Genomic DNA, 17,500 nt, shown 5'->3' with positions numbered 1-17,500 from the left:
TTACAACAGTTCATAGAAACTTGACCGAAAATCTACTGATAAAATAGATTAGGTATACAAAAAACGAGACTGTACACAGAGAGCTTGGATTTCATCGTTCAATATATCATTTAATATCTCTATTTCAGTATTAAAAGCAAGTATTCGACGTGTAAATACATCACAAACAAGACCCAATATCTGTTGAAATGAAAATTTTCGGCACAGTGAATTCATCCTGGATTCAGTAGTTCAAGAACTTAAGACCTGGTTGTCTTTCAGGAGCCATCTTTTTTTGGTAAGCATAAACACAAACACACGCATTCATATATGTGTGTATATATATATATATATATATATATATATATATATATATATAATATATATATATATATACACACACATACACAATATATATATATATATATATATATATATATATATATATATATATATATATATATATATAATATATATATATATTACACACAAAAAATGGTATGGGCCATGCTTTAACAACTGAATAAATCTCTATTGGAAATCAATGACTTTCTTTTAAATTGAAGTTATTTTCATGTAAACTATGCTCATGTAACAACGTTTGGGAGAGTTTCTTAGCTTTTCATATATGTGCAAAAATTGACGGGTTTTAATTGTATTCCTGTCTTTCCCCAATTTATGCACTGTTTTACCATGTAGTATGATATGAAATAGCCAAGATAATGTTTGTGTTGTTGCGTTGGGTTGTTTTACAATGCTGCACGTTAATAATAAAAATAAATTTGTTCTAACCAACACCTCTCCCAACAAATTTTCTTGTCTTGTTTTATAAGAATTTCCACATACTTTCATAAATATTACCACGCAGTGTTAATAAACAAAGAAAAACATTGACAAACAAATCATGGAGTATTTGAATAATAATCTAACATCAAAATTCCAAAAGTTAATGTTGTCACACAGTTTATAAACATCAATTAAATGGAGTACGTTACATACCTGTGAATAATGATTAGTGACGAAGATAATGGTCATTAAATGAAAAAAATGGAAAAATCCGAAATATAAATAAATGAATTTTGTCACTTTAATTTACATAAATGTTCATAAGAATAACAATTAATAATGAAGATAATTGTGATTAAAGCAAAACAGATTTATAAAATTCTCCAAATTTTAAATTAAAAATTAATCTAGCTACACACAGTTAGTAAGCATCACTTTGCATGAATTATGTTTACAATAATCCTTACAAACTTGTGAATGATGACTAATGATAATGACAATGGTGATTTTGCATAAAAATAATCATATACGGACAACAGGTGGGAAATGGCAAGAAAAAAAGTTTTACTCACCAAAATTTTAATTCTTGTCTTGTTTATTTTTGCAGAGTAGTCATTTTAATTCATCTGAAGAGATGCAGTGTCTATCAACAAGGAGTCGGAAGGGAGGAGGCTGGCAATGTTGAAAAGGCCACATGTACCGTGGTCTGGTGTATGGCCATGGAGCCAGACACAATCGTCGTCTCAGAGTCTGCTAGTCCTTTTAGCGTTGGAAGCCACAGGCATCTTGTCCCTTTGTGCCTTATGTTCTTGTTCAAGATGAGAGATATCTGTTCCACCCCGCCTCCCATCTACAAGACCTCTCACACTGCAAAGACCATTATGATAATAGCAATAACAAATCTTGTAGTAATATTTCAACTTCATAACGACATCAGACCGTCTGACATACATGTAATTAAAGCTTTACTATTCGTACGGTGCTATAATGCCAAGGTCAGGCTTCAAACATTCCCGGTTTCGTGTGTGTTGTTGTAGTGCCTGGAACAACCTGGTAAAAGTTGTGTTTATTGCCGACCAGTAACTATCCTGGTATTGGGGTTCCTGCCCTTCAGGCGCTTTACTGTTGCTCCTCCCTCAGACAGCTTTCGTATAGCTACTTGGGTCTTTACAGTAGTTATTGCATGAATGGAGAGGAAGTTAGCCTTACTGAGTGCTATTTCCTTGCCTTTGAAGGTAACAGAGTAGCTCAATGTCCGCTTCTTGCTTTCTTTGGCATTAGATCTCTCCCTCTTGATGGGTTAGCTGCAAATATTTCATTTGAGGTATACTGTCTGCAGGTTGTGGTCCCCCATTGACCAGTTTACCTTGAAGATCACACTGACTGACTCGTCCCAAATCTGGGAAAACAATCGTTTTTAAAATTACGCGGGGGGGGGGCGGGCCTCTCTCTCTTTGTGTTTGTGGAAGTTTTCTTGGTACCAGTCGTGTTAATAAAGTTTTGGGTGGGCGAGCCAAGTTTCTTTTGTTTCCTTTTTCTAGCTGTAGTAGTGTTCAGCCTCATCAACAGAACGTTCCACAGGTTGGGAACCACTGCTGGTTGTGGCACTGGCGCTACTACTAGTAGGACAAGGGGGCCGGATCATCACAGCCTGCATTGCAGCTATAGGAATGCTCCAACCCGTCATCTGTTGTGTCACTGTCACTATAATCATAATCACTGCTTTCCTCTTCAAATTCATCTTGTACGAACCTGACTTGCTCAAGAGCTACACGGCCACCAAGACCTACAACCGGAAAAGCTCTTGACCATCACAACCATCTGCACCTGAAAACGAAACATCGTCCATAAGAGCTTGACCTTTACCACATAAGCCACCAACACACGGCTATTTACCTTATTGTCTATTTTCTGTACACTATTAGTTGGAGAGCCAGGTGGATTTTATTCACACTATTGAGTAAAAAAGGTTTGAGTGTGTCATTCTATTGTAAATCACCTAACAATGAAAGAAAAGGGAGTCTTAGTTGCACAATCCTGGGCTTTGATCCCTGAGGGTCTCAAAAGGGGAGCCAAAAATCCAAGTAAACAAACTTTCGAGTACAACAACCGTTTCAAGCCTGTTTCATTTAGATCACCCCTCAAATTAAACTAATGTATTCGTTGCAAGATTATGGGGTAATACTCATCACCAAGACCTGGACAAAACACCCACCAATGGGTGGGAAAATGTCGACGGCGAATTTCGCATCATTTGGTTCATTGTTGCATTTATTATTTGACGACATTATTGACCCCGTAATTGTTTTTAAATTGCAACAGTTTCTTCGATACACATCTTTGAAAGGCACAGTATTTAATTGTTGTCATTATCATCTGCATTAAACAGTATTATTTACATTTTTGTTCTAAGGGTGCGTTCACACCAAATGCGTCGCCTTATATAGAAATGGGGTTGTTGGGATTTTCTACTTTGTTTCTATATTGCATTTCAATTTACGAATCAAGTTATCTTCTAATAAAATTGTACTCCTTTATAATTTATTTTCACTTTTATACAGGACAAAATTTAATATAATTAAATTTCGTTTTACCTTTTCTTTGTATGCATATGATATAAATTTAAAATCTTAAAACTCACCTGTAGTTTTTGAAAATCATTATGGTTGAGTAGTTGATTATTATATATAACATATAATATTTCTCTTGATGTCTCGGCTAATTCATTTAGAATTATATCTTTTAGTTATCTAATTGCCCGCCTTTAGTTAGTATTGTTTTTCTTATAGACAAAAAGGTAAATAAAGGAAAATCCCTAAATTTATTTTAATAGATAAGATGATAAGAGACCAGACAAAAAAGATACGTACTGCAAAATCCCTAATGTTCTTACAAACTTGAGAGCTAAAAAAAAAAAAAAAAAAAAAAAGAGAGAGAGAGAGAGAGAGAGAGAGAGAGAGAGAGAGAGAGAGAGAGAGAGAGAGAGAGAGAGAGAGAGAATAAATTGCAGCAATTTAAACACCTAGAGACAAGGCACGATTAAAAATCTTTCAGAATGTTTCCTGCTATATTTTGATAAATCGAAATCTCTATTGTAGAATATTGAAAATCAAGGAAAAAGCGAAAGATACAGAGGAGAGTTTGAAGAAAATGTGGCCTTACCTGGCGTTGGCAGCAGCTGTTTATAAGCTGCCTATTCACTGGTGAGGTTCCTCCTGACTACTGATGATGGAGGTGAACACCCCAAGGAAATGGAATTGAACGAGAGAATTTTGGCCTAGCGAGACACCATCCAGTACCAGAGAGAGCAGCAGGTGAACTTGGACAGGATAATTCTTCAGCTGGAACAGAGGCTCGACTACTATGAACAGATTCAAAAGGCGGGCGGAAGTGAAGAACGCGCTCGTGTGTGATTCAGATAACTCAGGTGTTGCAACAGCAGGCCTGGCAAGAAAGGGCCCACTCATTCGAAGCTGAGACGTTGTTTCTGAGGGAGAACGGTCAAGTGAAGAGGGAAAAACAGCAGCTGGAAGACAAGATCCTCAAGACACAGAAGAAAATCAACAGTTGATGGATTATACAAAGGAAATTGGGCAGAGAAACAATGCCCTATGTGAGAGGATAAGGGAACTGACAGTGCAATTGCCAGAGGTAAACTGCCAGGTTGAGAGGCAAGAGAAACTTCGACGGAAGGAGAAAGACCTGCAGATAAAGACCGAAGAAGCGGCGCGGATGGCGAAGCTCGTCCAGGAACAAAAAGACGCGACCGAAAAGCGCGAATCTGACAGGAAAGACGCCGAGGTCAGGTTCCAGCGCCTGCAGAAGGAAGTGGAAGACCTCACGAAGAAAACGTGTGGACTCCATTGTGAAGTTCAGGTTGCAAAACTCAAGAGGAACGAGCTGAGGTGCCTTCTAGAGGAACGAAATCATAGCTTCAAGTCGCTAGATAAGAAGACCGGTGTCCAGGGTGAACGGAACGACCAGTTGGAAGATGAGGTTCGACAGCTGCGAGGAGCGAAGGATAAATTGGTTTGCCAGCTCAAGAACCTCCAGGGGAATTACAGATGCCTGGAGAAGGACAACTGGAAAATACAGGAGAAGCTGTCCATCTTCAAGGAATGGCGCAATCAAGTCTAAGCTGGCCTCAGGAAGAGGGATCAGATGTGAAAAATATGAGGTTTGTTGTATGGGAAGTTTTTTTTTTTTAATTTAAATCAATAAAAATTATGTACAAACTGCGATTTTCATTTACACAATTTTTTGCAGTAGATTTTGTTATTTACATAATAACTCGAGTTTAACTCGAATTTAAAGGACTTCTTCCATAAATCCACCTGTTACAATTGATTTTAGTCTGAAATGGATTTTAGGAGCCAACTGCAATACTTTATTTTATCTTTGAGAAAACTAAAATGTTCTGTTTCATTAAAGTTTTTAACATACTATATGGAAGGTTTAATGTTTATATGTAATACGTTTGCGTTATTAATCGTTGAAGGAAATTAAAGTTATAGGGAAATAGGTATAATAAAATGTTTTCAAAGAGTTTTATTGATTCCTGTAAGGGAAAGGAAAATAGGAGGAATATAGAAACGGTGAGGAAAATGAGAGGATTTGGGGAATGCCAGAAGTATAAGCAGAGGATACAGAAAAAATTCGTGGAGTGCCAGGAGAAGCAGCAGATTTAAAGAAGATTCGTGGAGTGCCAGGAGAAGCAGAGGATTCAGAGAAGATTCGTTGAGTGTCAGAAAAGAAACCAGAGGATTCAGAGAAGAATCGTGGAGTGCCAGGAGAAGGAGCAGAGGATTCAGAGAAGCACCAGGAGAATAGGAAGGATTCAGTGGCATATTCTGGTTCTAAGACTAAGAAGAGGTGTTGCTCTATGCAGGGACGGCGGGAAAGGCCTGCCACGGGTCCCGGGAACGGGCGGGCGGGGCCCGCCGCCAGGTGTCCCGGGAGGGGCGGCCGAGGCCCGCAGGTGTCCCGGGAGAGGCGGGCGAGGCCCGCCAGGTGTCCCAGGAGGGGCGGGCGAGGCCCGCCAGGTGTCCCGGGATGGGCGGGCGAGGCCCGCCAGGTGTCCCGGGACGGGCGGGCGAGGCCTGCCAGGTGTCCCGGGACGGGCGGGCGCGGCCCGCCAGGTGTCCGGGCAGACGGCGAGGCCCGCCAGGTGTCCCGGGACAGGCGGGCGAGGCCCGCCAGGTTTGGTTCACGGGACGGGCGGGGGCGAGGCCCGCCAGGTGTCCCGGGAAGGGCGGGCGCGGCACCCGCCAGGTGTCACGGGACCGGGCGGGCGAGCCCGCCGGTGTCCCGGGATGGGGCGGGGCCGAGCCCCGCCAGGTGTCCCGGACGGGCGGGCGCGCCCGCCCCCCCCCCCCCCCCCCGCCCGGTGTCCCGGGACGGGGCCGGGCGCGGCCCGCCAGGTGTCCCCGGGACGGGCGGGCGGCCCGCCCCAGGTGTCCCCCGGGACGGGCGGGCGAGGCCCGCCAGGTGTCGGGACGGTGAGGTGTGGGAGGGCGGGACCCGCCAGGTGTCACGGGCCGGGCGGGCGAGGGCCCGCCGGGGTGTCCCGGGAAGGGCGGGCGCGGGCCCGCCAGGTGTCACGGGACGGGCGGGCGAGGCCCGCCCGGGGGTGTCCCGGGACGGGCGGGCGCCTGCCCGCCGGTTGTCACGGGACGGGCGGGGCGAGGCCCGCAGGGGTGTCCCGGGACGGGGCGGGCGCAGGCCCGCGGGGTTCACCGGGACGGGCGGGGGCGAGCCCGGGGGCCCCACCCCCCGGTGTTCCCCGGGACGAGGCGGGAAAAAAAAGAAAGCCCGCCGGGTGTCCCGGGACGGGCGGGCGCGGCCCGCCGGGTGTCGGGCGGGCGGCGTGTCCCGGGACGGGCGGGGCGCGGCCGGCCCCCCCCGGTGTCCCGGGACGGCGGGGGCGCGGCCCGCCGTCCCCGGGACGGGCTGGGCGAGGGCCCGCCGGGACGTGGGCGGGAGGGCGCCAGGCCCCCCGGAGGGCCCCCCGTGTACCCGGTGGGACGGGCGGGCGCGTCCCGCCAGGTGTACCCGTGACGGGCGGGGCGAGCCCGTCCAGGTGTCCCGGACGGGCGGGCGCGGCCCGCCAGGTGTCCCGGGACGGGCGGGCGGGGGCGGCCCGCCATGTGTCCCCGGGACGGGCGGGTCGAGGCCCGCCAGGTGTCCCGGGACCCGGGCGTGGGCGGGGCGCTGCCCCGCCAGGTGTCCCGGGACGGGCGGGCGCGGCCCGCCAGGTGTCCCGGGACGGGCGGGCACGGCCCGCCAGGGTCGGGACGGGCGGGCGCGGCCCGCCAGGTGTCCCGGGCACGGGCGGGTGCGGCCCGCCAGGTGTCGCGGGACGGGCGGGCGAGGCCCGCCTGGTGTCCCGGGATGGGCGGGCGCGGCCCGCCAGGTGTCACGGGACGGGCAGGCGAGGCCCGCCAGGTGTCCCGGGACGGGCGGGCGAGGCCTGCCTGGTGTCCCGGGGTGGGCGGCGAGGCCCCCCAGGTGGGGCGGGAGGCCCCCCGGTGTCCCGGGACGGGGGGGCGAGGCCCGCCTGGTGTCACGGGACGGGGGGGGCGAGGCCCGCCTGGTGTCCCGGGGACGGGTGGGCAAGGCCCGCCAGGTGTCCGGGGACAGGCGGGCGAGGCCCCGCCAGGTGTCCCGGGACGGGCGGGCGAGCCCCGCCAGGTGTTCCCGTCCCGGAAGGGCGGGCGAGGCCCGCCAGGTTTCCCGGGAGGGCGGGCGGGCGCGGGCCCGCCCAGGTGTCCCGGGACGGGAGGGCGAGGGCCCGCCAGGTGTCCCGGGACGGGTAGGCGAGGGCCCGCCAGGTGTCCCGGGACGGGCGGGCGAGGCCTGCCAGGTCCGTCCCGGGACGTGGGGGCGAGGGCCGCCTGGTGTCCCGGGACGGGCGGGCGTGGCCCTGGCCCGCCAGGTGTCCGGGAGGGGCTGGGCGTGGCCCGCCAGGTGTCCCAGGAGGGGCGGGTTGAGGCCCTGCCTGGTGTCCCAGGGGAGGGGCGGGCGAGGCCCGCCTGGTTTCCCGGGACGGGCGGGGGGGGAGGGGGGCCCGCCATGGTGTCCCCCGGGAACGGGCGGGGGAGGCCCGCCAGGTGTCCCACCCCGGGACGGGCTGGCGAGGCCCGCCAGGTGTCCCGGGACGGGCGGGCGAGGCCCGCCTGGTGTCCCGGGACGGGCGGGCGAGGCAAGGCTAATTAATGTCTACTTAATTATTTATCCATTTATTTAAACTTTCATGTGACACAAAATATCTTTTTGCAGAAGATAATGCGTCATGGAATGTAGTGTGATGTACGACAATAGTTTATTGTTTTATAGTAACCAAATCGAATCATGTCTCAAGTTCCATTAGTTTAATTTGAGGTGTGATCTAAATGAAATAGGCTCGAAACTGTTGTTGTACTCGAAAGCTTGTTTGATTGGATGTTTGGCTCACATTTTAAGACCCTCAAGGACCTGTGAATGTAATTGCTTCATAGTAAAGAAAGATAAAGGAAAGGAAAACGCATCTTCGAGAAGTTCTGCAGCAAGGAGGCATTAGCGCATTGTGTTGGAGGTGCCTGTTCTCATGATTGTTCTAGAATCGGCAGGATTGTTGTGGAACTCGTCAGACGCCGAGGTGTCGGGAGAAACGCAGCGAAATATGATGCAATACCTCGTCTAGATTCTTCGGAGAATTTCCGGTAATCTCGGGAGTCTGTGACGCTCGCCGTAGGCGATCAGCAGCAGCAGAAATCATCCGAGAGAGACAAGAGGAAAAGGGACCGACGAAGGATCAGAAGAAAAGTTACTCGAGAGTTGGTTGGATTCTGGTCTAGTCGTCTTCAGGAGTGGACGACAGAGTTATCTCAACGTTGAGCAGACTTCAGAGAAGGAAATGTCCTGCTAGAGGTTTTGGGGAGTTCCTGCCTTTCAAGTATCAAGAGTAGACATTATTTTCTGCAATACGGAGTCAAGAAGACGTCTGCAATCGCCATTCTCCTTTTGTGAAGCCATCGCTTCGAGTTGCAAAACTAAGCGGCAAGTATTTGAATTACCTCACTGTTCCACCAGTTCATGCAGTGTAAGATTCTATCTTTTTATGCATATAGGAGAAACCATTCTGCATTTACCTTTGTTAGTAAGCTTGTAAATAAACTTTTGTTGTGTTTGTGTTTCTTTCTATATTCATATCCCCAGTTTCAACTGTTGGTGTTGAAATATATTTTTTTTTACTTATTTCACATCGAACCTGAAGTGGACCTCTCGAAGAGGACCAAAGCCAAGGATTATGCAACTTAAGACTCCCCTTTCTTTCATTGTTAGGTGATTTACAATAGAATTACACACTCAAATCTTTTGTACTCAATAGTGTGAATAAAATCCACATGGCCCTCCAACTATATCCCCCGACGATCCGATCACATTGAACACTTCCGTATAATCTACGTTGTCTACACCCCGTAACGGGTAATATTATCGCTCGGTAATTAATAGTAACGGAGATAACAGCGACAAAAGTTTCTATACAACTGAATCACCCGTTTTCCAGAAACACTGATTGCTTAAAGCGCCAATTGGTGCTCACGCGACAATAACAAAAGCGCTGATTGGTTGGACTGCTGCACGACGAACGCTAGTTTTCTCGGCGACAGCCATACCTTACAACGGCCCTCCAGATAAACATGGCGCATAGCATTGTTACCAAAGACAATAAACGAAAGAGTGGGAAACTGACTATTTATACCATTATTAAAAAAACGTCATCCAACCCGTCAGGATGCGCGCCATCTATTGATTATGCCCTCAACTAAAACTCGGCTGTGGCGTAGCGCGGCTTTTTTAAATGTTAAAATTTATTCTTATGCTCCAATAAACTTCTCTTTATAAATTATTGAATACTAAATCGATTAATATTGCTTGTTAACATGATTATAGGGCTCTATCATAGCTTATGACTTATATATTAGGCATTTCTGAATCATTAAATAAAATCCTTCAGTTAATGTAACATTAATTGCTAAGTATCTTTATCTAAAATTGAGAGGGCAGTTAGAATGAAACAAACTTATTCTCATATTATCTTATTATTTCACCAAATATAGTATACAGTAATTATTTTCCTTTTTTTGGGCTTGTGCTTATGATTGTATACTGTACATACCTAAGCAACTGTACACAAATGTTCTTGCAAAGAACATAAACAAAGTAAAAGAATGGCACATGCTTCATTTGCATGCAATAGTCATACAAGTCATGTAAACAAACATGCATATATCAGAATTTAAATAGTAACAAAACAAAGCATGGGATGATCAAAAACCAATAATATGAAATCAAATGAAAAAGCAGACTTAACTTGCATGCTGATTAGGCAAAAGTTAAGCAATATTTGTTAATAAACTAAAAAAACGTACAACAACAAAGTAGTAAAAGTAAGGTACCCTTTTATAACAAATGCAATGCTGTATTACAGAATACTGTATAAGCAAAAATCTAGGTTTAACTTAATTTCCATAAAAAGCAAATAAAAATTGAAATCACAAATCAAATAGGAAACAAACCTATTTATAACAATTTATTAAAATCTCATAGCCCAATTGTGGGAGTTCTCAAAAATGCATATTCAATTGGCACCCTTTTATGAAGGTAATGTAAACAACACTTCTGCCTGGTATTTTCTAGTAAAATGCCATTTCTGCAAGAAGCATGCACATTCCTAAAAAAAATTTGAAACAATTATTCTAATTGACTTGAACCATGTTTCTTTTTGCATCATGTACAGTACAAGCAAATATCATAGGTTTTCACAACTTGTTTTGCCAATTTATTACTACTGTATTACTGCGTACATTTGCTGCCAAATGGTAAATTTACTTTGGAATACTATGTGGGGTGTTGGTACCAATTACAAGATTTCATTAAAAAAATTGAACAATTATGAGCATATAATGCAGAAACTTAGATGAAACGGTAAGAATGGATCTTGTGGGAGCAGATATGCTGGTTTGCATGTAATTTTCTTTTATTTTGAATGCTTTTATCCATACATATAGGAAATTCAATCATAGATTAAAAGGTTAGTGAACTTGAAATTAAAGTAAGTCACTCTAACTTAACTAACCTACTTATGCTCGCCCATATGAATGCTCCACAAGATACATCCTTCCTGATGGAACAACTTTGGTTCGCTAAATAGTTGCTTATTAATGAAAAATTTTAAGGTAACATTTATAACTACAACCCAATGGTAAGCTGCTGAGAATATAACATAACTACAGTATATATACAGTATATCAAAGTTGCTGTGAGAAGCCTATCTGGAAAAGGCATGGAGACCCAATATTCACGAATTGTATGACAGTGATAGGAATTGGTATGTTTATTTCATATTTCTAGAGATTTTCAAGATATGCAAATATAACTTTAAGGTATTTATTTGAAATACAATTGACAAGAATGACAAGAAAATATAGTTTTTCTAGTTGATTTTGATATGTTTTGCAAGATAGCTTCATTTCCATTGCAAATTACTGTTGACATGGTTAGGTAACTGTTGGCATGGTTATGGTACCCGCTGATATGGTTAGGTTTACTGTTGACATGATTAGGCTCTGATGTACATTACCAGGAAGGTTAGGTTGGTTGTTGGGGTTTCAAATGGCAAATATTTTTTTCTAGTCGAAAATCACATGTAAATATATTTTCTTTCCGCTTAGAGGCGTCCCACCTGTATTAATATTTTTCCAATATTTATTTCGGAATAACACTGCACCGACATTCAATTTTTGCTTTGGTCTATTTTATTTCTTCATTTTCTCTAAAAGTCATCATGTACTTTGTAACAGATGTAATGATTTTATTACCTTTCTTTATTCTGAGGAAAAGCATGAAAAATCAGATGGGGAAAATCATTTTCGTCCTATTGCAAACCACACACGGGTGATGATGGCTACGCCCACTCATGATTGAAATTGAATGCCCGCTTTGTGAAAAAGTAAACAAACAGACGATGTAGGCAGGTGAAATGCTACCGCCATCTTCATTTCATGCCAGGAACTAAATTGTATGCGGCCGATGCGGCTGTGGCTTGAGCTTCCCATCTTTCGTGTATTGTCTTTGATTGTTACTTCATTCTACTTTGCCAGAAACATGCTCAGTTGCTAGCGTTAGGCGAAGAAAACGTTTCGTATTAAATGTATCTGAGCCCATAACAGAGACGGCAAATATCATTATACAGTAATTCATGCGACATTTTTCTCGAATCCTAAAGAACGGATGCCGTAATTGACCTCAACTTTGTTGGAAGAGTCATAAATTACATATCTCAAATGTGGAATCAAATAATATAGAATTATGAAACTTATCGGTAATAAAGAATACAGTGAAAAGGGCCTTATAAAAGAATATTAGGTAAAACTATGACACAGTCCAAGTTTTGCCAACCTAATCATCATATCACAGACGTACATCATCTAAATTAGCATTGAAAGGGATTCAGCTTTCCCTAATAGCAGCACAGCTGCTCTCTTCAGTTATGCAAAACATTAGGATGCTACAAAAAAAAATCATAGATATTCTATATTTAAAAGATCGGGTTTTTGATTGGGAATATTTTTTCCCGATGATTGCTCTTCGAACTTAAGAATAATTTTCCTTTGCTTTTAATAACAGCCTTGAACGTCAAAACGGCATCAAATTTGATATAGTGTGTGTGTGTGTTTTTTTTTTGGTCATTAACAAGAAAATTTTATCTAAAAGTCTACATATATTATAGCGTCATAACGTTGAAAAGAACAAGAAAAAGGATCAAGGCACCGGTATAATAGAATCTGACCTCTCAGTAACTCCACAACCCGACTATTTTCGTTCCATTTCTTCTAAACTTTCTGTGTCTAGCATCAATGTAGTAATTAAGTAGAAAAGCCAAAAATTATGAGCCACTTAACATCTCCTCCGGGTCCCTTGAGCACAAACTGAACTATTTCATTAGCGAATAATCAGGGCCCTAATGGCTTTATTTTGATGCCGGTTTCAAAATCTTTTTCTGGATAATTTGCTCTCTCTCTCTCTCTCTCTCTCTCTCTCTCTCTCTCTCTCTCTCTCATCCGCAGACTAACTCACACGCACTCTACTTTCATTTAATGGACATGATGATGGTTCTAGATTATATTCTTTTTCATGGAGTATTAGGAGAACATCATTTATATATAAAAGAAAGATAGCATTGGTTGAGTGACATAAAAAAAAAGGCATCACGGAAGATGAAGTTCTCGTCTTTGAGGAAAATAAAGAAATTAATTGAAAGAAGAAAATCTACGATAAATTTAATTGTCAAGTCAACAACAAAGTAATGTTTAAAGTAATGAAATTAAAAATATTGGAATTAATAGCATGACAGTAAAGGACTCCCAAGATGAAACAAAGCTGACAACAAATACATAATTATTAATTAAAAGAAACACAATGAGAATAGTTCACAGACGATGAACTACAAGCGGAAAACATTTAGACAAATTAACGATTGACCTAATGAACAGAATGAAAAAGATTTCTGTCCCACGCAAGCCGTTCAAAAGTGCATGAAATCATTTAAGAGGAAAGTGCGAAGTTTTAACTATGGCCGGAATGTCGTAAGTTGCTGCAAAGAAAGTGGGTGCGAGGTCATGGACAAAAAAGAAAGAAAAAATAAAAAAAGTTAGAGGATAGACGCATTTTCTTCATATCGTTTAGAACTTGTTTAGAAGGAGTCTGTTCATTGGACCTGAGGAACTGTAAGGAATCTAGACATTTCGAAAGAATCTGTTACACAGTTAAAGGCTAAACAAAAGATACCAGCTAAGATATGTCAGTAAAACTCTCTCTCTCTCTATAATATATATACCCCCAGGTCTACTGCCCACCGTCCACCTACCTGTAAATGGGTACTAAAAGGCGCATGGTGATAATATATATAATATAATATAATATAGTATGTACATATATAATACATACATGTACACACACACTCACACACACACATATATATATAAACTCGGTTTTCTCTGCAGTCAGCATAAAATGTAATCTAATCGAAAGCAGTTCTGGATCTAGTATTTTTCAGCCTTGAACCGAAATAAAAAAAGAAAAAAAATACTAATAATTTTACAATAATTTCAAGATGTAGGAATGCAGGCGCCATCCTAATGTTTCACTTCTTATTTCCCAATATGAAAGCATCTAGGGCCGTGCTCCTCTTCCTCCCAGCAACGAAAAGAAAGTTGTATCTTTTAAAATAAACCCTCAGCCGTCAAGCCTCCTCCTGTCATATCTATTGATAGCCACGGCCATGCTTGCTACAAATGCTTAGTGTTCGGTGCTATGATGCGTTTCCCTTCAAAGTTTTCATGTTGAAGACCATACCTTCTCAATCTCAGGTAATAGTGCATTATATAATCTATTAACGCTTCTGTAAGTGTCTCTAGGGTCTCTCTGGGAGTGGGCAAAATGATCAAATGTATGTCTGAGTTTATTAGACATTATTATTACTGACAGAACCATAGACACATTAGTCACTTTTAGTGCCATTAGGTCCTAGGCACGATTCTCTCTCTCTCTCTCTCTCTCTGTGTGTGTGTGTGTGTGTGTGTGTGTGTGTTACTTCACGCAGAATATGTATAAACATACTCGTATATATCCCAATTAGTTTTATGTATGTAATTGCCTTCGTATGCGACAGTGTTGTTTTTTATCACTTCTCCAATTGCTCTTTTGAAGAGGGATAAAATGAGCATGCGTTGATAAGATCGTTTGTGAAAATAAGACTATGACACAAACGAGGGTTCATGTCGTTCTTGTTCTAAGAACCTTGTTATCTCTTACAATAGCGACAGTAAGATGTGCCTGCTGAATATCACGTGGTTTGTGCAAGTTTCTCTGTTTGCGTATGTAATGTAGTTAGTGGAAACGAGAACCGAATTTATTGTCAGTTGGTTTTAGAGTACTGAAAAATATCAACATTCTATTATAACTGTTTTGCACGTGGAAATATATATCATTATGCATTTCCGACAACTATTACTATTTCCTTGTACCTTTATTCTGTTCTCTCTCTCTCTCTCTCTCTCTCTCTCTCTCTCTCTCTCTCTCTCTCTCTCTCTCTCTCTATATATATAATATATATATATATTATATATATATATATATATATATATATATATATATCTTCAGGAATCTATTTAACAAATGATTTCTTCCTGATATTTTTCTGCGTGCTAAAAAAGGTCAGATGGGCGTAGGTTTGTGGTTTGCATCCTCATTCCGTCTTTAGGCTTCAAAACTCCAGAGAGGAAATGATGATTCAATAAGGCCTTGTGATTTTGGGTGGTCGTGGATTCGGCATGAGAGTTGATTTGCTCAGCGAGAAAGCTGTACGTCATTGCACTTACTGAAAACAAAATGAAAAGGTAAAGTTTCCAAGATTGAATAAATAGGGGTAATTGTTTCTGGGAGGTCTAGATGCTAGACAAGAGGTGTAACTTAAAGGAACTTATGTAGGCCAGGCAGTGGCTGAGATAGTAAAATATACTATATAGGGTCAATGAAAAGAGTGAAATGGATTTTTAAAAACAACAAAGGATGGTTATTATATAGGGTCAATGAAAAGAGTGAAATGGATTTTTAAAAACAACAAAGGATGGTTATGAGTGATTTAAATGCAATTCATGAGATTTGGGTAAATTTAGGTGCCTGGAATGACTGAAAAGCGCTAAATCATATGGAAATGTATTCTGAAGGAGCCTGCACATTGTGAATGTACCGTTTTTGGAGAAGAGTAATCATAATTGTATTTGCGAAAAAAATTACGAAGATGCAAGTTAGTTAAATGAACTGAACACAAAGGCAGATGTCATAGCAAGCTGAGGGATGTAACAGAGAGACAGGAAATAGTTGGAAGTATGTCTGATCATTATGCGGTTCAAACAAAACTTAGACAGATATTAGTTTGAACATTGGAGATGAAGGACTCAGATTGTGGCTATAGAATTTATGAAACAATCGTTTTAATGAGAAAGATACCAACTCGGAAGAATTGTCAGAAGATTAATGTAAAATTCAATAAAATGAACCGTCACCATTCATCTCTTCTAAAGGAAAACTGGAGATTGTTAGAAGTTTAGGTGAAAGACAGGATGAACAAGTGGCAGTGTAAAAGATCTTGGAGAGGAAAGTCAAGGACGTAAAAATGAGTGACAACTCTAGGCAAGAAAAATGGTCGCACATTTTCTTAAATACTAGCCGACCCACTAAGCTAGTACTCACAGCATTCAGTTGTGCTCTTGGGGAAGAAATGGTGCCCAAAAGATCAATGAAAAAATGGATCTTATTATAAAAGGTACACAAGGAAAGAAACATTAAATGAAGCAGATATAAGTAATGGAAGAGTAGAAGAGCGGCTGAGACAAATTTCTTGATGCTGGTAAAGTTGCTTTTGAGGATGAAGAGCGGGTAATAAGAAGATAGAAGAATGGAGAGTCATCGTTAGATACTGAAATTACAAGTGAGTTACTGTAATGTGGCGGTGATAGCGTGACTAATAGCCTGACCAGGTGTTTAAATATGTCTAGATAAGAGAAAGGTTCAAAAAGAAAGGAGAGGCATGACTGCTCCGTTGCGCGCAGTGCTAAAGGGAGGATGACAAAGGTGAAAGTAAGAATTAATGAAAGTATATTAGAATTTATTCGTATTACGAGAGTGCCTGGAGTTTTCACAAAATGAACCCATAGCTATAGCTATCATGAAACAGATGAGAAGTTTGAGCGTGAAATATGGACGGTGAATGAGAATAACAGAGAAAATGAAGAAACATTTGTTCGTAAAATAAACGAAAAGTAATAACAAATGTAAGGATAAGAAGAGACAGGCATAAAAATGTGGTAAAATAAGGGGATTACAAATATGGAAAAGATGCATTAAAAAGTGTTGATGTGGATTGGCCAAATGAGGAGGAAAGTGGCTAGAATGTGTGACAGTGTCCAAGTAGCGAGAATGAGAAGAAGGTACAAGTACTTGACCCAAATGATGTCGCCGTCAATGTATGCACTGTTGAGCCTTTTGCGTAGGTATGTGAAGCAGATGGTGGGGATACTTTCTGCACTGGGGTTTAGCCTTCAATCCGTAGTTAAAGGATGATCAATGAACTTGGCAGTGACAGATTGTTTTGCTTGCCCCAGAGACAAACCCCTCAGAGAGAGAGAGAGAGAGAGAGAGAGAGGAGAGGCAGAAACAGCTACTTTGGGATATGTACAAACACAAAAACGCACCTCAAAACACTAAAAATAAAAAGTAGAACATGTATATTGCATGTTATTATATGTATGTATGTATAATTATAATAGATATATATATATATAATATAGATATATAATATAATATATAATAGATATATATTTATCCCACGTAACTGATCATATATATATATATATATATATATATATATATATATATATATATATATATATATATATATATGAATAATTATCACATCGAACCGTGATCCATTTATATATCAATTCAAGCTACAAATGTCCTTTAATATCTAAATTCACTTTACCTCCCAAATGATATATTTTCATATATGTTTGGCTGATTGGATAGCGTCACTGACTGTCCTGATTTCGTCCCCGTCCACTTGGACGGTGGTTCGATCCCATGGGGGGACGAAATTATTATCACTCAAAAATTCCCCTTCGGTACATAT

General features: G+C 42.3%; 1 protein-coding gene across 1 annotated transcript; it reads right to left on the bottom strand.

Annotated features, from left to right (window-relative positions):
* Positions 1-6,039: 6,039 nt before the first annotated feature.
* LOC135221305 (basic proline-rich protein-like) lies at positions 6,040-8,521 on the bottom strand. The gene is made up of 2 exons (XM_064259111.1): positions 8,438-8,521; positions 6,040-7,983 (listed from the first exon to the last, which is right to left on the bottom strand). The coding sequence occupies exons 1-2, from the start codon at positions 8,519-8,521 to the stop codon at positions 6,040-6,042; spliced, it is 2,028 nt and encodes a 675-aa protein (XP_064115181.1).
* Positions 8,522-17,500: the final 8,979 nt, after the last annotated feature.

This window comes from Macrobrachium nipponense, chromosome 2, assembly GCF_015104395.2.
Source record: "Macrobrachium nipponense isolate FS-2020 chromosome 2, ASM1510439v2, whole genome shotgun sequence".
NCBI classification, from domain to species: domain Eukaryota; kingdom Metazoa; phylum Arthropoda; class Malacostraca; order Decapoda; family Palaemonidae; genus Macrobrachium; species Macrobrachium nipponense.
Note: the sequence above shows the minus strand (reverse complement) of the source record. Positions and strands in the feature narration are given on the sequence as shown.

What these genes read in the sequence shown, in the direction of transcription:
- LOC135221305 (XM_064259111.1), bottom strand. Translation starts at nt 8,521, where the DNA reads ATGATTTCTGCTGCTGCTGATCGCCTACGGCGAGCGTCACAGACTCCC. An exon ending in CTCCGAAGAATCTAGACGAG is followed by an intron (nt 7,984 to 8,437) that starts GTATTGCATCAT and finishes ATAATTAAGTAG; the next exon opens with ACATTAATTAGCCTTGCCTC.